Source organism: Hyperolius riggenbachi, chromosome 10, assembly GCF_040937935.1.
Source record: "Hyperolius riggenbachi isolate aHypRig1 chromosome 10, aHypRig1.pri, whole genome shotgun sequence".
In the NCBI taxonomy this organism is placed as follows: domain Eukaryota; kingdom Metazoa; phylum Chordata; class Amphibia; order Anura; family Hyperoliidae; genus Hyperolius; species Hyperolius riggenbachi.
The window spans coordinates 12,541,714-12,564,738 of record NC_090655.1 but is presented as its reverse complement, the minus strand read 5'-3'; the positions used below and the strand labels follow the sequence as shown (position 1 = coordinate 12,564,738).

Below are 23,025 nucleotides of genomic sequence, written 5' to 3'. Positions count from 1 at the left end.
CATGACTATCTACTCTGTACAATGCTGCAGAAGATGTCAGTGCTATATTGATACATAATAATAATATGGTAGGGAATTAGACTATGACTATGGTAGGATTAGATTGATAGCTCCTCTGAGGACAGTCAGTGACATGACTATGTACTCTGTAATGTGCTGCATAAGATGTCAGTGCTATATAAATACATAATAATAATATGGTAGGACATTAGACTATGACTATGGTAGGATTAGAGTGTGAGCTCCTCTGAGGACAGTCAGTGACAGGACTATGTACTCTGTAATGTGCTGCAGAAGATGTCAGTGCTATATAAATACATAATAATAATATGGGAGGACATTAGGCTATGACTGTGGTAGGGATTATATTGTGAGCTCCTCTGAGGACAGTGAGTGACATGACTATGTACTCTGTAATGTGCTGCAGAAGATGTCAGTGCTATATAAATACATAGTAATAATATGGTAGGACATTAGACTATGACTATGGTAGGATTAGATTGTGAGCTCCTCTGAGGACAGCCAGTGACATGACTATGTACTCTGTAATGTGCTGCAGAAGATGTCACTGCTATATAAATACATAATAATAATATGGTAGGACATTAGGCCATGACTATGGTAGGATTAGAGTGTGAGCTTCTCTGAGGACAGTCAGTGACATGACTATGTACTCTGTAATGTGCTGCAGAAGATGTCAGTGCTATATAAATACATAATAATAATATGGTAGGACATTAGACTATGACTATGGTAGGGTTACATTTTGAGCTCCTCTGAGGACAGTCAGTGACAGGACTATGTACTGTGTAATGTGCTGCAGAAGATGTCAGTGCTATATAAATACATAATATTAATATGGGAGGACATTAGGCTATGACTGTGGTAGGGATTATATTGTGAGCTCCTCTGAGGACAGTCAGTGACATGACTATGTACTCTGTAATGTGCTGCAGAAGATGTCAGTGCTATATAAATACATAATTATAATAATATGGTAGGGCATTAGACTATGACTGTGGTAGGATTAGATTGTGAGCTCCTCTGAGGACAGTCAGTGACATGACTATGTACTCTGTACAGTGCTACAGAAGATGTCTATATAAATACATTGTGATAGGGACATAATTTAAATGATGTAATAACCGGGACAAATGGGCAAATAAAATATATTTTTTTTAATTATGGTACCATTATGTATGTACTATTTTAAAGCGATAATGGCCGAAAACTGAGAAATAATGAATTTTTTCCATTTTTTTTCTTAATATTCCTGTTAAAATGCATTTAGAAAAAAATAATTCTTAGCAGAATGTACCACCCAAGGAAAGCCTAATTGGTGGTGGAAAAAAACGAGATATAGATCAATTAATTTTGATAATCAGTGATAAAGTTATTGGCGAATGAATGGGAGGTGAAAATTGCTCTGATGCATAAGGTGAAAAAACCCTGCAGGCTGAAATTATTAAACTACATAGATTTTTTGAATCTGTACAATTGAGATTGAAGTGTACGGCTACCCTACCACCCGCAAATCGCAGGAGACAAATAAAGTAAATAAAACTCGCTGGGTTCCCTTTGCAGCGGCTGGACTTTTTCTTCTGCGAGGGTCACCTTCTCTCACCTTCTCATAATAAACTCTGTTTCCCGGTGCTGATTTGTACAGCGTGTGGTGACATTTCCAATAAGCCTGTGATGTCAGCTGCTAATTAAATAAAGATAACAGCATTTTGTTTTCAATTAGAGTGTCCCACTCAAGAAATTATTGTAAATTAACCTCCCCGGAAAAATGTGATATTGCGGCCGCGTTCGGATTTTTAATTAGGCCTTTTCATTTTTAAGCTGAAAAAAATCACAGGCCGCGTAATCCTCAATCATCGCTAATATGTTGTTGTAGGTGATTAGCGCCCGCCGCAGAATGAGCCCCCGGCATTTGTATTTATGTTTTTATTCTGCTTTATTACCAATAAAAGCATTAGCTCGGCCGAGGGGAAGAGGCACCTGAGCTAACGACGTTAGGCGGAGGCCAGAGAAAGCGAGAAAATGCGCTGGATTGCAGAGGGGTAGAACAATGCGGAAAAGACGGAAATAAGATTGCATGGTCTCGTTTTTATGAAAACTCAATTGTCAATGTGATGAAAATTTCGAATTTGTGTTGATGCGTGCATTTTACCCTTTAGCAGCCAAATTATGTAGAGGCTTGCAAGTGTTCCAGGCCAATTTATTTTGGCATTATTTTTTTTGTTATTTGTTACATTTTCCTGCTTATAATTAGTACCGCTGTAATGTGTATTTATGGCCACTTGTCACTAGGGGGCAGTGAGTCATCCAGTCTCCTGTAATGTGGCAGCTGTCACTGCATCTTCCTGTAATGTGGCCGCTGTCACTGCATCTTCCTGTAATGTGGCAGCTGTGGCTCAATCTCCTGTAATGTGAAAGCTGTCACTGCATCTTCCTGTAATGTGGCAGCTGTCACTGCATCTTCCTGTAATGTGGCAGCTGTGGCTCAATCTCCTGTAATGTGGCAGCTGTCCCTGCATCTTCCTGTAATGTGGCAGCTGTGGCTCAGTCTCCTGTAATGTGGCGCCTGTCACTGCATCTTCCTGTAATGTGGCAGCTGTGGCTCAATCTCCTGTAATGTGGCGCCTGTCACTGCATCTTCCTGTAATGTGGCAGCTGTCACTGCATCTTCCTGTAATGTGGCAGCTGTGGCTCAATCTCCTGTAATGTGGCAGCTGTCCCTGCATCTTCCTGTAATGTGGCAGCTGTGCCTCAATCTCCTGTAATGTGGCAGCTGTCACTGCATCTTCCTGTAATGTGGCAGCTGTCACTGCATCTTCCTGTAATGTGGCAGCTGTCACTGCATCTTCCTGTAATGTGGCAGCTGTCACTGCATCTTCCTGTAATGTGGCAGCTGTCACTGCATCTTCCTGTAATGTGGCAGCTGTCACTGCATCTTCCTGTAATGTGGCAGCTGTGGCTCAGTCTCCTGTAATGTGGCAGCTATGGCTCAGTCTCCTGTAATGTGGCAGCTGTCCCTGCATCTTCCTGTAATGTGGCAGCTGTCACTGCATCTTCCTGTAATGTGGCAGCTGTGGCTCAATCTCCTGTAATGTGGCAGCTGTCACTGCATCTTCCTGTAATGTGGCAGCTGTCACTGCATCTTCCTGTAATGTGATAACAGACATTGTACAGAATACATCTGGGGTGCAGCATTTCTGTGAACTGTATTGATTATTCTCCTGATTTTCCCGCTGCTAATATATTTCCTGTCTTGTTCCTCCAGCTTGGGATTCGTCTCTGAGGAGTCAGTGGAGTTCTAAGCCTGTCTATGTAGTCGGCAAAGCTACGGGCGGCCTGGGTAAGTACTGAACACCGTCTGGGGTGTGCTGCATCAGCTGGGTGGGTGTCTAATAATGTATTTCAGCTATTCCTAGACATGTGGTGGGGTCAGGACAGCAGCCTGGCGCTATTTCCATGTGTTGCTGGGTAATAGCCACTTACTAGCAGAGGGGGCTGACGCTTGTGACTTTTAAATCAGTGATGAGTTTAGGTTGCATTAGCACTGTGTTGCTTCAGTATCACTTGCTCACTCACGAGGCTCCTGGACTTCTCCAGAGCAGCCCCTACTTTATGGAACTCTCTCCCCCCCATTAGGCTCATCCCACCTTCAACTCATTTAAAGGACAACTGAAGTGTAAGGGATATGGAGGCTGCCATATTTGTTTCCTTTTAAACAATACCAGTTGGCTGGCAGTCCTGCTGATCTATTTGGCTGCAGTAGTGTCTGAATTACACTAGAAACAAACATGCAGCTAATCTTGTCAGATCTGACAATAATGTCAGAAGCACCTGATCTGCTGCATGCTTGTTCAGGGGCTATGGCTAAATCTATTAGAGGCAGAGGATCAGCAGGACACCCAGGCAACTGGGATTGTTTAAAAGGAAATAAATATGGCAGCCTCCATATACCTCTCACTTCAATTGTCTTTTAATTAAGCAGGGCTTAAAGCGGACTTGAACTCAGAACTTCCTCTCCGTTTTAAAAGATAAGAAACAGAATGATAACCTTTAAAGAAAAACCTGTCTTTTGTTAGAGCTGATACAAATCCTGCAATAAATCTGCAGTGCGTCTACTTCCTGCTTTCATGAAAGCAGACATAGGGTTAACAGAGAAGAAAAGAACAATCGAGAGCCCCCGATAGTGTGATATTGTAACACAATGGACGTCAAATGGTTAGAGTAAAAGAATTATACTCACAAGTGTGGGTTGCCACGTTCAGGCAACCACTTGTAGCACGGTCGGGGAGATTAGGCCTGTCCCCGCTCAGGCTAAAAAGTCGCTCTCTGTGTAGAAGAAAAAAGGTGTCCAGACCTATCCACCAAGTGGATGTATCATGTAATGAAAAAACAGAGGCGCCAACAGGATAAAAAATGATGCCAATTCAAACCAAATAAAATGTGGGTGGCACTGGTGGATATGCCTCCCCCACAAAAATAACCACCACAATATATGGTAATCGTTATAAATTTTAATCAATTTCAAACTCCCAACAACAATTAATCTGCAACGCGTTTTTACACTATCTAAGGCTCATCTCGTGTGAAGCCTAACGCTTTTTCCCACGCTTCTTCCTGCAATTACTCCATCTACGTCTTGGGCTCTAACAACATGCCGCTCAGGCATTAGCCCGAATGTGACGTCTGAATTCCGCCTAATTACGTTATGACAGCCTCAACCAACATGGTTGCGTGAGGCACTTGCCCTCAGATGACGTACATCCGCCCAGAGCGAGCACCCAATGGCTGGACAGATACTTGCAGCACTCATTTCCGCATACAGCGGAACACACCCACCTGCAGCTGCCGCTATCCATCTCTATCTAGAGGGTATTTAATAGCTAGCGTGCCGCCCGATCGTAACAGAGGCGCCACGCTAGTACACACCACTGCTGGGGTAAGTCGTTTTGAATCTCCTTCACTTGCCGCTGTATGCCGCTCATATTCACCACACTCATAGCTGCGTTCCAGTCAGGATCAGCACTATGGTATCCTTAACTTCTGCCCTCCATACAACACAGTGTTCACGTCCTTGCATTGCTATGGTCGCCCAATATGGTCCCCTCCTCCCTAGGAGCTAATGGTTCCCCCCCCCCCCCCCCCCCTCTCACTCCCTTATTATTTTTTCCCATCCCATTTCCCTCTCCTCATGAGCCCCTCTAAAAAATATTTCCCTCATGAACCAATAGATACCCACTGCCCCTTAGTGGGGAAATGGCATACAGTACAATAACTAAGACTATGATGATTATTGTTATTATTATTATTATTATTATTACTATTAACATTTGAGTGTTTTCTACCTCCATATGCATATAAATATTTAATTGGTTTATCATATCAACCTAGCTGTTATCACTAATGATTGAAGGTTCAATACTTGAAGGACAAATTAAATGGATTATTGAGGGATGTTTATCTGATAGTACGGTCCTAAAGAGGCCACACGGACAATCGCCATCGACCAATCTAATATATTATATAGATTAACCTATATGTATATTTTTTTTATATATATGGAGTTTGTTGGTCACTAATGTGATTTATGTTTGCGATCTATGTTTTGGATTATACTGTGGTCTTGATGAACTATTATTGCTTTTTGCGTTTGACCCGGTTGGATCAATGCTCTTTGTATATTGTCATTTGCACATGTTGTTCTTTTCAAGCCCCCCCTTTTTTTATTATTGTTTTTTTATTATGTTTTATTCATGTTCTTGTTTTATTATTTATTTTCAGTTGCTCCTGCTTTTATGTGTTTTGCCTGAGGAAGCGGGCTTGTGTCCCGTGAAACGCGTTGCAGATTAATTGTTGTTGGGAGTTTGAAATTGATTAAAATTTATAACGATTACCATATATTGTGGTGGTTATTTTTGTGGGGGAGGCATATCCACCAGTGCCACCCACATTTTATTTGGTTTTAATTGGCATCATTTTTTATCCTGTTGGCGCCTCTGTTTTTTCATTATAGGGTTAACAGCCTGTGTTTAAAAAATTAGCTGCTCTGCCGAGGCAGAAGAGATTCCTGAGCTGACACGGCTGAGAGATGAAATTACAACTTGTGATTAGTCACAGATAAGGGGGATTAGACAAGCTAAACTCTCTAAATACATACAGGGGGCATTTCTCTGTTTTCCTTCTATCCTGTGCAAGAGTTCAGGTCCACTTTAAAGGACACCTGAACTCTTGCACAGGATAGAAGGAAAACCCAGAGAAATGCACCCTGTATGTATTTAGAGAGTTTAGCTTGTCTAATCCCCCTTATCTGTGTCTAATCACAAGTTGTAATTTGATCTTTCAGCTATGCTACCTGACTGCCACTGCAGATAAGCTCATTTGAAAGTACCGGATGTATATGTCTGCTTCCATAAAAGCAGGAAGTAGACACACTGCAGATTTATTGCAGGATTTGGACCAGCTGTAACAAAGAAATGTTTTCCTTTAAAGGTTAGTATGCTGTTGCTTATCTTTTAGAACAGAGAGGAAGTTCTGAGTTCAGGCCCGCTTTAAAGGACACCCGAGGGGAAAATAAACTAATGAAATAAATGATTGTATCTATCTTCCTTCTCCTAAAAATTACTTTTTAAGATATTCCACAGTTTTATTTTATGTTTAAATCTACTTTTTAAGTTTCAACTGTTTTATTGATTTTGCTCAATGACACATGCATTGAAGTATGCCAGAGCTAAAATTTATGAACTATTGACCCCTTTTATCTCTTTCCTGCTCTCAGAAGCCATTTTCTGCTAAGAAAGTGTTTTATAGTTTTAATTTCTTATCAGTGAGGGTCACACTGTAGTCACTTCCTGTCTGACCCAGTCCTGAGAGGAACTGCCACTTACATACCTAAGGTTTAACTCTTTCAGGCAGAGAAAAAAAAAAGGAACACAGCATAGTTATTAGTGTGCTAGGCACTGTACATACACATGTCTATCTCATCATGTTACATGTCACTTCGGGTATCCTTTAAGGCCAGGCTGGATTCCTTTCTTGTCAGATGGACAGCCTATACGCAGCTCCTGTTGGCACTATTGATGGTTTCGGAGTTCTTCCTGTATAAATAAGAGCAGCTATGACAGGGAAGGAGGGGGGGGGGGGTAGCGGGTGTATAAGCCTCTTCTCATATACGGTCGTGACACCTGAATCTAGCCCCGGTCACCTCAGACGACAATCCTCAGTGTAGTTAATAAACTCCAGTCCGTTTGTAAATACATTGAATTTCCTTCTCTGTGGATAGTCCGCTGAACTGGCGTTTCCTCCTCTGTATCTGCCAGTGGCGGTGCCCTCTCCTCTTCCCCCGGTTTAATCTATTTTCCTATGTGAGTGTGTGATTTACTGTCCTGTCCTTGGACTGTATGTAGCAGCATATTGCTGAATTAATTTGTTTTCTAACCACCCGTAACTCTGCAGGAAAGGCTCTTTTATGTGAGGCGTAAAGAGAGGCCGTAAAGCTGTCAGACGGGTGTTTTACTCCGGTGCTAGTTGTGTGTGTGACTGGCGGTGTCAGGGATCAGTCGCATGGGCCGCCTCCCATTTCCCCCGAGCGACCTCCGGGCTCCGGGCCAACGCTAATGCAGCAGAGGATCCGTAACGCGCGCCGGGGAACCGCGACATTCACAGCGCGCCGGGGTAATGGCAGAAGAGCGCAACGTCGCTTTAGTATAGCGCGCTCAGGGCTGTAGAGTCGTCAGTTTATCAAACCTCCGACTCCAGGTACCCAAAATTGCTCAGACTCCTCGACTCCTTTCAGACTGCGAATTGTCTGTAGCGGTATGCGGTAATCCCCTTCTGGCATCCAGACAAACAGGAAGTGGCGCTCACTTCCTGGGGCTGAAGCAATCACATGTGCGGAAGTGTATTGCTAAAATATGAAATGAGATTTTTCAGCAGATTTACTGTCCGATCGTTTTTCTGATAGATTTTTTTTAAACGTTTTTCTGATCGATGTCCATTCACTTCTATGAGAAATCGATCAGAAAAACGATCGGGCAGTAAATCTGCTGAAAAATCTCATTGTGTATTTCCAGCATTACATGACTTCTGGTTCCTCACAGGTTGCCGCAGAGCCACACAGTAACGTAGGTTTGCCTTTGCGTTGGGGATGTGGCGTAAACGTCTTCGCATCGTGCTGCACCGCATCAGTATAAAGGCCCCATAGACTAAGATTGGCCTGCGGTGGGGTGCGGTAAAAATACCGCACCGCCCCAGTGTGAAATGGCCGTTACTTACCAGGGCTGTGGAGTTGGTACAAAAATACTCCGACTCCTCAGTTAATGGAGCCATCGACTCTGACTCCAGCTACCCAAAATTGTTCCGACTTCACAGCCAATTGGCAGCGATGTAACAAGAAGGGATGCAAAGGGTGGGATCGCACCTGGGCCCTTGGATCACGGGTCCGACCCAAGGGCCGTTTCACACAGTCTTCTGCAGGTGGTGCATATAGCTAAGCAGACAAGCGTTGGCATTAGTTTCCATTGTTCCCTCATCACGTTTGGAGAAACGTGGGGGGCACAGAACCGGTGAACGCAACTGCAGCATCTGAAAAATGTTGGATAGACCGCAATGTTTGCGCAATCGCCTGCAAATGATGGGAAAGATGAATGGGGGCGTTCATCCCAATGTGGGTCAGACATGTGCCGGCATCCGTCCTCCTCGTTTACTGACGATTTACGTCAATTGCGCACGCACCACAGACGAAATTTCCAAAGTGCTGCATGTAGCTTCCAGCATCGGTGGCTTTTGCAGCTAAATATCCCCCAGGGGGCTCAAAACACGATGACGAATCAACGACAAATGATGCCGAATGATAGGATGAGGGCTCAGCTACACTGTTCAGAGTATTCAAAATCTGTTGACCCTCATATTACATGGAGGTTGGCCAATCAAAATTGAAGGTGTGTAACCTGGTTCTCACTTGCAATTATGATTGACCAATCACTGACCAATTTTACTACCTCCATGTACTATGCCATTCGTTAACCACCTGAGCGGCCGCGGTGGATTTCTCAGGCCCCCCTCCCCCGGCGCAGCCCACGCTGGCGCAGCCTCTCCATAGCCTCCAGGGGTCGCAATGGCGGCATCTGGAACTGGCGTCATGCCCAATTGTTGCCATGGCAGAAGTCTCAGCCATCGCGGAATCGCGGCTAGGTAAATATCGCCGACGTCGAGCGGAGGGAGAGGGACAATGCCGGTGGACGTTTCAACGTAGGCACGGTTTTTTTTTGTTTTTTTTTAAAAGCATCACATGGCCGCAATTAAACAAACGCCAGGGTGGTTAATACTGTCCTGCATGAGCTGTTATATTTTGTATAGGATCGCAGAAAAATCGCATAGCAATCGCAACGCTATGCAATTTATTCCCGCAATTTGGCAAATCAAAATATTTTCCTGCTGTTTTTGTTTGTTTTTCTCCTGGCGATAATCACAAACGCCCTGCAATGGTGCCGTACAACCGGACGGATCGTGGCTGCATCTAAGTACTGGAAAATAGAAACGCGAATGGAATCTGCGGCGAATGTTTCCGTTGGTGCAATGCATTTGTGATGCGATTGCAATAGCATTTCTTAGTAGAAAAGGTACCTAAGAATTTGCAAGCAAATGGTATGCGGATTTGGATTTTGCCCAATGGAAATCATCAGGAAGTGGATTGGACTAGCGTAGTTCTAAGATGCACTCTGTTTTCATATCTGCTGACTGTAATTGGCTCACTAGCGGACCTGAACTCAGAACTTCCATTGTGCTTTAAAAGATAAGCAACAGCATAATAACCTTTAATGAAAAACATTCCTTTGTTACAGCTGATACACATCCTGCAATAAATCTGCAGTGTGTCTACTTCCTGCTTTCATGGAAGCAGACATATTGCTAACATCCTGTGTTTACCAATTAGCTTCTCTGCCATGGCAGTCAGCTGACACAGCTAAATGATCAAATTACAACTTGTTATTAGACACAGATGAAGGGGAATTAGACTGTATAAACTCTCTAAATACATACAGGGTGCATTTCTCTGTTTTTCTTCTTTTATGTGCATTCTTGACAAACTTAGAACATTCTTGTCATCGATCACTTGTGTCTGTGGCACAATAATATCTTGTCTGATGGTTCCAGGTTCTCTATAATCGCCCTATCCTCCCCGATGATCTCATATCCGGTCCTGTGAACGGCTCGAAGCATCTGCTTATCTGCGTCGCAATGACCCGTTCATGCCCAATGGCTTTCTAATGAGCGTATCGGCGGGACCTGATCTATGGCATCATCTCCCCATCATCGTATGAATCTTTAATACGCCCCTGTCTCTCGCGGCGTTTATTTCGCGGAGCGGCATTTCAATTGCCTTCATCATCGAGCTATCAGCGTTGCTTTTTTCTCTTGAACAAGTTTTAATTGTTGGGTAATTACAATCTCCTAAATATTTAAACAGCGGCAGATGCCAATCTCCTTCTGCCCGATAAGCCGCGGCGTTCCGGATCTCACGTCTTCCGGATGAAGGGACGGTGAGGAGAGGCGATGGGATCGCATGTTTCAGAGTGTGGATGGTTCTTTCTGAACAGCTCAGAAGTATTTGTACGAAATGGACCAAACGGTATCCGTGGACCGAAACAGCACAAGGGAAGGCAAGAGACCTGGGCCCATGTGCAATAAGCTTTTTCTCCTGAGTTATCTCCTAGGAGATAATTTTCATATGCTCTTTAAAATGACTTTTAAAAAGACTCTGAAGCATTTTAAAAACAGTTTTTACCTGTTCTTTAGCTTAAAGATGATGGTCAGGGCTAAAACGCTGCATTCCCACAGCAGAATGAGGGTTTTATAACCCCCAAAATCCCCTGGGCTAAAACAGGGGAGCGCTTCCTGGTAGAGGCAGAGCTTAGGGCTGTAGCTCTGCCTCTACTCGTATCAATCCCCGCTGATCGCTGCCTCTCCCCGCCCCTCTCAGTCTTCTTTCACTAATGGAGGCAGAGCTACAGCCCTAAGCTCTACCAGGAAGTGTCCACGGTTTTTGCCCCATTGATTTTGGGGGTTATAAAACCCTCGTTCTGCCGCGGAAATGAAGCATTTTAGTACTGGCCACATTCCTGAAAGAGGAACTCCAGTGAAAATAATGTAATAAAAAAAGTGCTTCATTTTTACAATAATTATGTATAAATGATTTAGTCATTGTTTGCCCATTGTAAATCTTTCCTCTCCCTGATTTACATTCTGACATTTATCAAATGGTGACATGTTTACTGTTGGCAGGTGATGTCTCTGCTGCATGCTGTTTTGGCAGTTGGAGACAGTTGTAAACAGCTATTTCCCACAATGCAGCAAGGGTTACCGACAGGAAACTGCCAGGAGTACCATGGTCCTCAGAGTTTCTTGTGGGAGGGGTTTCACTACAATATCAGCCATACAGCGCCCCCTGATGGTCTGTTTGTGAAAAGCAATATATTTCTCATGTAAAAGGGGGTATCAGCTACTGATTGGGATAAAGTTCAATTCTTGGTCAGAGTTTCTCTTTAAGCTAAATAACAGGTAAAAAATAGTTTTTAAACTGGCTTCAGAGTCTCTTTAAGCATTTGACAATTGAAAAAGTACTTGAAAGTAGGTGAAAAAAGAAGTATCAAAATTGTTTTGGGTATTTTCTTGCTTGTTGGTGGCTTCAAACGCAATTTATGGCAAGGTATGAAAATATCGCCTAGGAGAAATCTCGGGAGAAAAAGTGAACGGCATATAGCCCCAAAAGCTAATAGTGCAGTATGTTAAAACACCAGCAAAATAGATAGATTAAAGTGGATCCGAGATAAACTTTTACTCATTGCATAATTGTGTTCCTTTCATATAGTTTACAAGCAGACCCAAGCCCGTTTAAAAATGGGCTCTAGGGTCTGTGTTTCTCGCCGCCGCAAGTTACTATGACACGCGCACACCTGGCCGGCCACTCACGCCCGCTCGGCTCCCTGGCCCTGTCCTCCTTTCTCTGTGCAGCTGGGTCCGTGCTGTGCACATGCGCAGTAGCAAAAAGCACGGACCCAGCTACACAGAGACAACACACGCAGGGACACAGGGGCTTTATTATAGAGGATAGGGCATTCCTCAAGCCAAATACTTTTTTTGTTTTGTTTTAAAAACTCTAATTCCCTATAAACTAAACGAGCCTCGCCCACAGCTTTTCACAGTGCCTTGGCACTGTAGCAAAGGCTTATGGGAGCTCAGTCTGGGCAGGAGGAGGTTATTAGCCAGAGATTTCAGAGGCAGAGGAAAGGAGGGAGGAGGAGAGGGGACTGAATTTACACACAGGCAAGCTGATAGCATCTCCAGCTCTCAGCCTGTGACAATGTGACAAACAGAACATGGCTGCCCTCATTGTATCACAGGAATAAATATTCATATACTGTTGAAGCTGTTTGCAGCTAGATATGCTGTGTAAACTATCTAAACTTTAGATAAGGTTTATAGACAAGCTACTTGTTATAGAAAGTTTTTCATCACAAATTTTAGTTTGCAAGAATCCTGCAACCACTGTTAGAGCTTACAGAGGATTGCCCGCCCCTGTTCAGGTATGCGAGGGTCCTCAGAAGGCCGCTTCTGTATCATCTGTAACAAAGAAATGTGTTTTTTTTAAAGGTTCTTATGCTGCTGCTTATCTTTTAGCGCAGAGAGGAAGTTCATTCGTTCAAATTGAAAACCCGTCAGGGCAGCTGTAAAGAGTAGTTATATTTACCTGCGTCTCGTCCCGCAAAGCCGTCCTGAAGACCCCGCATCATTCCACTTCCGGTGCCTGGCCCCGCCTCCCCTCACTCCTCGGAGAAAAGACGTCGTGGGACGAGACTCCGCAGGTAAATATAACTTTTCTTTACAGCTGCACTGACAGGTTTTTTATTTTTGGATGGAGATCCATTTTAAGCAGTTTTGGGGCGTGGCTTTTCATGTTAAAATAACAATTTACCATTTTCCATGCTCCCAATTTTATTCTAATGCAAGGATGGTACTTTTGTGTCTTTTAGTGGAAGACCTCGGTCTGTCTTCAGGAGGGGAAGCCTCGGGCAATGCAGAGAAACTGGCCGACTTAATCTGCACAAGTAAGTTGTCATTCCGAACACCGTGAACCTAAACCAACAGGAAAAATGAGCCACCCTGTACCCTCGCCGGTCCTCAACGATCCTCCGTTTTGTTTTTACCGACTTGGAGTCGGCCACGCGCATCCTTCTTTGCATTCCCCTTCTATTGTGGAGGGGAAATGTAGAATATATATATTACATAAATAATAACTCTCAGTCAGCCTGGCTCTATTCTGGTACATTGCCAGGGGGAGGGAAACTTGTTATTTCCCCTCCCACATTCCTGCTCCTCACTGATTGGCTGAGAACAGTTCAGTGGGACAGGCTGAGGCTGGGAAGGGAAATACACCTCACCTCTGCAGAAGCTGCTACAATACAATTTATGCTGTGCTCACATGTGTTTACAAACCCAGCTAGATATGACAGTGCAGTTTCTCTAGGAGAAAAAGTGAGTAAAGCAGGAAATTACATCAGGATTGGCTTCCTTCAGAGGCAGTAAAGATGGAAAATGCCCAGAACAGTTTTCTCTTGATTTACTATATAAAACTCACTGAAATAAAAATGTGGACATCACAATACATTTGTAAGTAGAACAAGTATTTATCTACTTATATAGGCAAGGTTTTTTTTCTGGGATAGTATGTAAGGATCAGTTACCTGAATGACCCCCGGGTAGGGACGCAGTGAATGAATCCAAAGATTTGTGCTAATCCCAGCCTCACCTGTGTCGCTGCAAACTGATTTGCTTTCCAGTCCGGATCGCCCCCATTTGTATTGCTGACAACATAGCGCAGACCTCTCCGCTCACGTCTGGGCCGCTCTCCTACCTGCCGACATCAAAGAGGACTTTGAAGAAGGGAGAAATGTTTTTAATGTACTTTGGCCTAGATGGAAATTGGGCAGCCCAGGGAGGGGAATGATGAAAACGGCCTCTCCTCGCTCTGAGTAAACACAGAAGAAAGTCATTCTTCCTTTCTGCGTGGGATGATTTCCAGTCACCCCAGTCTCCACTGATGTTGCCTTTTTCATATTTTTTATGTTACAAAAGAACAAAAAGCTCTTTCTTTTTTTTTCTTTTGTGGCAAAAACTTGAGAAAAAAGTTTGTAAGAGGTGAGATGGCGGAGCTGTTTAAAGGGATGACTTGTATCAAAGAGATCTCAGTTCTGAGTATATGAAGGAGAGCTGAGTCACATGGGGAGGGGGGAATCTGTCACATGAGGGTGGGGGGGGCGTCTGCCACAAGGGAGGGGGGGGGGTGCAGTGCAAGATCCCGGCATGAGATCAGGTCCAAAGTCCACCACAATAGAAGAAATAATTGGTATTCGCCGTGTATTTCGTTCATATTGTTTGCTCTACAGACGGCCTGCACATCATCATCTTTACTACTGGCAGACATGAAAAAAAACTAGACAGCACCAACTGCCATTATCAATAATCACACCCCCAAACAATGACATAGGTTAAAAGGTTTTTTTTTTGTTTTTTTTTATAGATATACATATGCACAGGAGGAGATGCTGGTTGCTTGGCAGTTTGAAACATCTGTTATTTCCCACAATGCAACGAGGTTAACAGACAGGAAACTGTCAGGACCTAGGTCCTGACATCACACTGTGGGAGGGGTTTCACCACAATATTAGCTGCTGGTGAATAAAATTCAATCCTTGGTTAGAGTTCCTCTTTAAAGTGTCCCTGATATGACATGGGGTAACGCAGGAATGTGTGGTAATAATGCTGTGCACAGACAGCGCATGGCAATATTACCCTCACTACTGGGACTGTACACCACAAGGTATGCTATTAGCAAAACTCGCGGTACTCTAATAGCGCAACCATTGCTAAGGTAACATGCGTTACTAATGAGCATTACCGCTAGTAGCATGCGTTACCTTAGCAACGGTCGCACTGATCGAGTACCACTGCTCGTGCTAATAGCATAATGCATGGTGCACAGTGCCGGTAGTAAGGGTAATATTGCTGCATGCTTTCTGTGTAGGGCAGTATTGCTGCTCTTTTCTGCATCAGGCCGATGATGAGATAAACATGGATATATCTAATACTACCCTAGTAAGAACTTCTCTGTAGTCCTTTCTGGTTTCCAGTTAAGCAAAAGTTAAAAAAAACACTTGACTTAATATCTGTGCAAAAGAGCTTATCAACAGCTTGACGAATTCAGTCCAGTTTCCTGAAAAGTAAATAGAGGCTAAAACCGCTTAGAAACGATGAGCTAAGGCTTCTCATGAGGAACTTTAACCAAGGATTGGACTTCATTCCAATTAGTAGCTGATACCCCCTTTCATATGAGAAACCTTCACCTTTTCTCAAATAGATCATCAGGGGTGAGGTAGCCATGGAGGGTAATTTGGGTACTTATGTGAACCCAGTGTTTTTCGATTATTTAGGCAAGTGAGGCCATAGGAACATTTCTCTGAGACGTTTTAAAGGGAACCTGAAGTGAGAAGAATATGGAGGCTGACATACTTATTTCTTTTTAAACAATGCACATTGCCTGGCTGTCCTGCTGATCCTCTGCCTGTAATACTATAAGCCATAGCCCCTGAACAAGCATGCAACAGGTTTTTCTGACTGAAGTCTGACAAGATTAGCTGCATGCTTGTTTCAGGTGTGTGATTCAGACACTAGTAATCAGATAGATCAGCAGGGCTGCCAGGCAACTGGTATTGTTTAGTAGAAATGAATATGGCAGCCCCCATATCTTTTCAGGTTCCCTTTAAGAAGAAATTGGTGTCAAGCAGGAAACCGAGGACACTCCGTAAGATATGATAATAAGCGATGGAGTCCTGTTTCTGCGATGGCGGGATACACTTTTACCATAACGTCTGTTTATTTAGCTTTGACATGAAATGTTTTGAGCCGGGAAGGATTGCATCTGTCCCCGCGCCGTCTGGCAATCTCGGAAGTGACAGACAACGTGTTGATGCGTTCGACGGAATGAACGATCCCCTCCACAGCTGAATTTGGTTATTTTTAACTCGGCGGATAACTTCTGTCACGTCTCGTTTTCTCCATCCGCGCACGCTTCAATTTGCTCACCTCTCTGGAAAATGAAGTGAGAGGTTTGAAGTCGCGAAGATCAAAGGATGGCGGGGAAAAACGTTCCGTTTTGTCGAATGAGAGGGATGAATTATGTCTTTAAAGGGATCAGTAATAATGTATGTTTCCTGCGCACTTTGTAACAGCATTGGATTTAATTTTAAGAGCCACATCTCCTCAACACCCGGTGTGAGGTCGGGGAGTGAACTCCTGATTGTCTAGGCGGCGATGTTCAGGGTTGGGGTTTTTATTTTGGGTACTTTTTAGTACTTTTTTCAACTACAAAATGCTGAAAAGTTATTTAAAAAAGAAGTTGAAAAATTATCACCTCGGAGAAAATTCGGGAAAAAGTGAATTGCAGATGGGCCTTCATGTGTAGCATGTACACTACAATATATATCCCTCGGGGCTGTATGTTGGGGACCCAGCCGCAGTGTAGCCTGCAGTCAGTAATAGGGGTATATGGCCACCCCCAACGGGTATATAAAACCTGAATCAGACTAATTGCGTCACATGGGGGGTTTGATTTAATAACCTCCGTAGCGGTAACCCCGTGCTGGACACGGGGTAAGCCGCTGCGGAGGATTTCTCAGGCCCCGCTGGGCCGATTTGCATATTTTTTTTTTAATACACGCAGCTAGCACTTTGCTAGCTGCGTGTTACCTACGATCGCCGCCGCTCTGCACTGATTCACCGCTACCTGCCGCATTAGAGGGTGCCCCCCCGAGACCCCGTTTGCTGCCTGGCCAATCAGTGTCAGGCAGTGCTGAGGGGTGGATCGGGACTCCCTCTGATGTCTGTGACGTCATCGCGCCCGTCGCCATGGCAAAGGAGGAAGCCCTCATGGAAATCCCGTTCAGAACGGGATTTCCTGATAGGCCTAGTCGCCGGAGGCGATCGGAGTGGGTGGGGGGATGCCGCTGCTCAGCGGCTAACATGTAGCTAGCGCTAGGCTAGCTACATGATTTAAAAAATAAATTAATTAAAAACAGTGCTGCGCTGCCTCCCTGGCGAATTTAATTGACCGCCAGGGAGGTTAAAAGATCTAAAAGCAGTAAAATCAAAATATAAACTTGCATTGTGTGTCCATGCACACTTGACCCTTTTTCTAATAACCGTTAAATGTATTGCACTTATTCCCAAATAAAGTACACCTTATATCACCATTGCAGACATCAGTCAGTATACAGTGGCTTGCAAAAGTATTCGGCCCCTTTGAAGTTTTCCACATTTTGTCATATTACTGTCACAAACCTGAATCAATTTTATTGGAATTCCACGTGATAGACCAACACAGAGTGGTGTACACGTGAGAAGTGGAACGAAAATCATATACGATTCCATTTTTTACAAATAAATAACTGCAAAGTGGGGTGTGCGTAATTATTCAGCCCCCTTTGGTCTGAGTGCAGTCAGTTGCCCATAGACATTGCCTGATGAGTGCTAATGACTAAATAGAGTGCACCTGTGTGTAATCTAATGTCAGTACAAATACAGCTGCTCTGTGATGGCCTCAGAGGTTGTCTAAGAGAATATTGGGAGCAACAACACAATGAAGTCCAAACAACACACCAGACAGGTCTGGGATAGACTTATTGAGAAATTTAAAGCAGGCTTAGGCTACAAAAATATTTCCAAAGCCTTGAACATCCCACGGAGCACTGTTCAAGTGATCATTCAGAAATGGAAGGAGTATGGCACAACTGTAAACCTACCAAGACAAGGCCATCCACCTAAACTCACAGGCCGAACAAGGAGAGCGCTGATCAGAAATGCAGTCAAGAGGCCCATGGTGACTCTGGACGAGCTGCAGAGATCTACAGCTCAGGTGGGAGACTCTGTCCATAGGACAACTATTAGTCATGCACTGTACAAAGTTGGTCTTTATGGAAGAGTGGCAAGAAGAAAGGCATTGTTAACAGAAAAGCATAAGAAGTCCCGTTTGCAGTTTGCCACAAGCCATGTGGGGGACACAGCAACCATGTGGAAGAAGGTGCTCTGGTCAGATGAGACCAAAATGGAACTTTTTGGCCAAAATGCAAAATGCTATGTGTGGTGGAAAACTAGCACTACACATCACTCTGAACACACCATCCCCACTGTCTATATGGTGGTGGCAGCATCATGCTCTGGGGGTGCTTCTCTTCAGCAGGGACAGGGAAGCTGGTCAGAGTTAGTGGGAAGACTGATGGAGCCAAATACAGGGCAATCTTGGAAGAAAACCTCTTGGAGTCTGCAAAAGACTTGAGACTGGGGAGGAGGTTCACCTTCCAGCAGGACAACGATCTTAAACATAAAAACAGGGCAACAATGGAATGGTTTAAAACAAAACATATCCATGTGTTAGAATGGCCCAGTCAAAGTCCAGATCTAAATCCAATCGAAAATCTGTGGCAAGATCTGAAAACTGCTGTTCACAAACGCTGTCTATCTAATATGACTGAGCTGGAGCTGTTTTGCAAAGAAGAATGGGCAAGGATTTCAGTCTCTAGATGTGCAAAGCTGGTAGAGACATACCCTAAAAGACTGGCAGCTGTAATTGCAGCAAAAGGTGGTTCTACAAAGTATTGACTCAGGGGGCCGAATAATTACGCACACCCCACTTTGCAGTTATTTGTAAAAAATGTTTGGAATGATGTATGATTTTCAATCCACTTCTCTCGTGTACACCACTTTGTATTGGTCTTTCACGTGGAATTCCAATAAAATTGATGCATGTTTGTGGCAGTGATGTGACAAAATGTGGAAAACTTCAAGGGGGCCGAATACTTTTGCAAGCCACTGTATCTAGAGATTGCACATTCTCCTTTCCAGACCAGGGTTCCCTCTTCTGCTGTCATCAGGGGTGTTATTATGCAAAAGGGTCCAGTGTGCATACATTTGCACACAAAGTTTGCATAATGCTGCATCAGCTTGAAATGATTTGCATCTCATTGACCATCCTTAACCACCTTGGCGGTAATGACAAGCTCAGCTCGTCCATTACCGCTGCGGTGTATTGCTCCGCCCTTTGAGGGTCTTTCTGGCCCAAATTTTCGGAGGGGGTGTAGCTAGCACTTGGCTAGCTACATCACCCCTCCGATCGCCGCCGGCCTGCTTTGATCTCCCGATCGCTGCACTTTTTGCTTAAACCCCCCCCCCCCTCTCCCGCAGCCTCTCCATAGCCTCCAGGGGTCGCTATGGCGGCGATCGGAACTGTGCATGACGTCAGACGTCATGTCCGATCGTCGCCATAGCAACGCCTGAAGTCTCGGCCATCACGGGATCTCGGCCAGGTAAATATCGCCGGTGGCGAGCGGAGGGGGGGGGCACAGTGCCGGGGGACTTAAAGAGACTCCGTAACAAAAATTGCATCCTGTTTTTTATCATCCTACAAGTTCCAAAAGCTATTCTAATGTGTTCTGGCTTACTGCAGCACTTTCTACTATGACAGTCTCTGTAATAAATCAATGTATCTTTCCCCTGTCAGACTTGTCGGCCTGTGTCTGGAAGGCTGCCAAGTTCTTCAGTGTTGTGGTTCTGCTATGAACTCACCCTTCCAGGCCCCTCTCTGCACACTACCTGTGTGTTATTTAGATTAGAGCAGCTTCTCCCTTCTCTCTTATCTTTTACAAGCTGGATAAATCGTCCTCTGAGCTGGCTGGGCTTTCACATACTGAGCAATTACAAACAAGGGCAAAGCTGTTTGCAGGAAGAAAAGAGCAGCCTGAAACTTCAGTGCATGAGAGATGCAGGGGGAAAGAAACACACAATGATCTCTTGAGATGCAAAAGGAATGCTGTATACAGCCTGCTTGTGTATGGATGTATTTTCTATGTGTGGACATACTGTACATCAATCTACTTCCTGTTTTGGTGGCCATTTTGTTTGTTTACAAACAAACTTTTTAAAACTGTTTTTAACCACTTTTAATGCGGCGAGGAGCGGCGAAATTGTGACAGAGGGTAATAGGAGATGTCCCCTAACGCACTGGTATGTTTACTTTTGTGCGATTTTAACAATACCGATTCTCTTTTAGGGGAGAGTGTAGCTAGCTACACTACAAAATAGCCTTTTTTTTTTTTAAAAGCCACCCATGGCCGCACGAAATAGAACGCCAGGGTGGTTAATTGTAACTGATAGGGTAACATAAACAAGATAATGTAATCACTTGAGTTTGGAAAGCCTCATACACACGCTCAACAGCGGTCTTTTATGCAGCACAATTATCAAACAACTTTTGTTGTGAAACAATAAAAAAAAGTTGCTTGTTATTGTTCACACAGCTGATAAGACTGATAAGATGTCAATGCAACAGTTGGATTGAAGTCTTATCAGTTGTGTGAACAATAGCAAGCATACTTTTTTTTGGTAATTTCACACCAAAAGTTGTTCGATAATTGTGCTGCATAAAAGACCGCTGCTGAGCGTGTCCCACTGAAGAAGAAAGCACTGTGTTTAACTGTTTGAATGCTATTCTGCTACCAATTTGTTTCTGCTAGTAGGTCTAATGCTGCAAAAAAAAATTTTTAAAGAGACACTGAAGCGAAAAAAAAAAATATGATATAATGAATTGGTTGTGTACTATGAATAATTACTAGAAGATTAGCAGCAAAGAAAATATTCTCATATTTTTATTTTCAGGTATATAGTGTGTTTTTCTAACATTGCATCATTCTACAATATGTGCAGATTACACAACACTCAGCATTCAAAATGAGTCTTTCAGAGCAGTCTGTGAACTAATGACCTCTCCTCTGGCAGAGGAAAAGTAAATAGTTCAGGAACAGTTGAGATAATAAAAGTTAGATAACAGCCCTCTCCACGACTTTGAAAGTCGTAGAGCTTAATGGCTTTTTTGCATAGAGATAACAACTGGAGTTTCTTAACTCTTCCTGTACTGAAAACAATTAGACTGATGTATCTGATCTTAATGTTTTATTTCTTAGCTGTACTACACATACAAATCATAATATCATCATTTTTTTTTCGCTTCAGTGTCTCTTTAAGTGTAATGTGATAATTTTAGCTACACATGAAAGGTTGCTTCATGATGGACACAGTTAGATAAAGGTGTTCTGTACAATACAGTAGACGAGTATAATTGATAACGTCACCTTGTGTTTTTCTTTTTTTTTCAGAGGCCGCTTCCCACTCGTCCCCCCTCCTGTTCCCTTGTGGATCTCTGAAAAGAGAGGTACTCCCAAAGAAACTGAAGGAGAAAGGTGTGTATACTGCTCAGAAATTGGGATTGTATGTCAGGGGAAGAGAGGCATTTCTTCAAAACAATAACGGAGAGGTTTCTAGGAGGGCAAAGTGATACACATCTTAGTTTTATTGATTATACAAAATTATTTGTGAATGTACAACATAGAATCGGATCGGAATTCCAGTAGAGGACGACACAGGCCACTATTTACCAAGCTCATCTCCTGTATTTAATAATGATTCTGTGCTGTTTTTACTGTTATCACCATGGTGATAAATCATCTAGTATTCCATCAGTAATTTTACCTCAGGCAAATCTTAAAATAAGGACTCTGTCCTTAAGTTAAGCAGTGATTTATAAAATTGGTTTCAAGCCTTAAAATACGGCAGAATTCTAATGTTAAAGACAGGATGTTAATTCACAGAGAGGAGTGCAAGTGATAACAACTGTAAAGTGTGTGAGGAGTTATCACCTGGCCTGAGCTGTCATTAGGTTAAGTGTTACTGCAGACTGCAGTGTAAAGTGAAGTCTGTTTTAATTTTTACTAGTTTATGCAGAAGGGGTCTCTGTATAGAGAGAAATATACACAGCGGGCACACAGAGAGGGGGGGGGAGAGAGAAAGACCAAGCATATATAAACATAGCCACATAGATATACACAGAAACACTCACAGGCCCAGCTACACACACAAAGCCTCTCTCTCTCCTTCCCTGGCTGTCCTACACAGGCTAGCTGTAATCATACTACCAGCAGGAGGGGTGGAGCTACATCCTGCCTGTGTGTGCTCCTTCCCTACCTATCTACTGCATGTGAGAATAACTAGAGAGGCGATAGCACTGGAGTGATAAGACAACTCTCTCACTGTGAAAGCTGATCACTACATGTTAATAAGGCAAGCTTCCTTAATGAATTAACACTATTGATGGGCACGATGCTGATGACGATAAAAACAGGCGCCAACAACTATAAAATATGCTAAAAGCAGTTTAAAAGGCGGTAATGGTGGACTTACCTCCGAAGGACACAAAAGGTCTCATTCAAAGAACCAAAACTTTATTTGGTCAAAATTCCACTATGCGATGCGTTCCACAGGAAAAGAACTCCGCACCTCTGACACCGAATTTACCGAGCGCTATTCTCAGACACTCTAATTTATTTATGACACACAACAAACTAACATTCCAGAGAGATGCACCTGCCAGTAGTAAAAATGTTGCCCACCTCTGATACATTTAAAGGGAACCTGAGGTGAGAGGAATAAAGAGGCTGTCATATTTGTTTCCAGTTGCCTGGCTATCCTGCTGATCCTCTGCCTCTAATACTATTAGCCATAGCCCCTGAACAAGCATGCAGCAGATCAGGTGTTTCTGATATTATTGTCAGATCTGACACGATTATCTACATGCTTGTTTCTGGTGTGATTCTGACACTACTGCAGCCAAATAGATCAGCAGAGCTCCCAGGCAACTGGTATTGTTTAACCCCTTAATGACAACCAGACTTCTAAAAACGTCCTGCTAGAGCCGGGCTCCAGGACATTTTGATAAGTCAAACAGTGCTGCTGCCACTGTGCGCGTGCACGTGTGCGCTCCCGCGGGTGCATGTGCGTTCTTGTGCACGTGAGATTAGTGAAAAGAAAAAAAACATACCAGTGTTTATACTAAAACTATAGGGGCCGAAA

General features: G+C 43.6%; 1 protein-coding gene across 3 annotated transcripts in view; it reads left to right on the top strand.

Annotated features, from left to right (window-relative positions):
- UROS (uroporphyrinogen III synthase) overlaps nucleotides 1-23,025 on the top strand; it is a 43,265-nt gene that overhangs the window by 7,223 nt on the left and 13,017 nt on the right. For all 3 annotated transcript variants that reach the window (XM_068255731.1, XM_068255732.1, XM_068255730.1), the window contains 3 exons: nucleotides 3,287-3,361; nucleotides 13,047-13,121; nucleotides 21,276-21,359. In XM_068255731.1, the coding sequence (XP_068111832.1) occupies nucleotides 3,287-3,361; nucleotides 13,047-13,121; nucleotides 21,276-21,359 (234 nt within the window). The remainder of the gene's footprint in view (nucleotides 1-3,286; nucleotides 3,362-13,046; nucleotides 13,122-21,275; nucleotides 21,360-23,025) is intronic.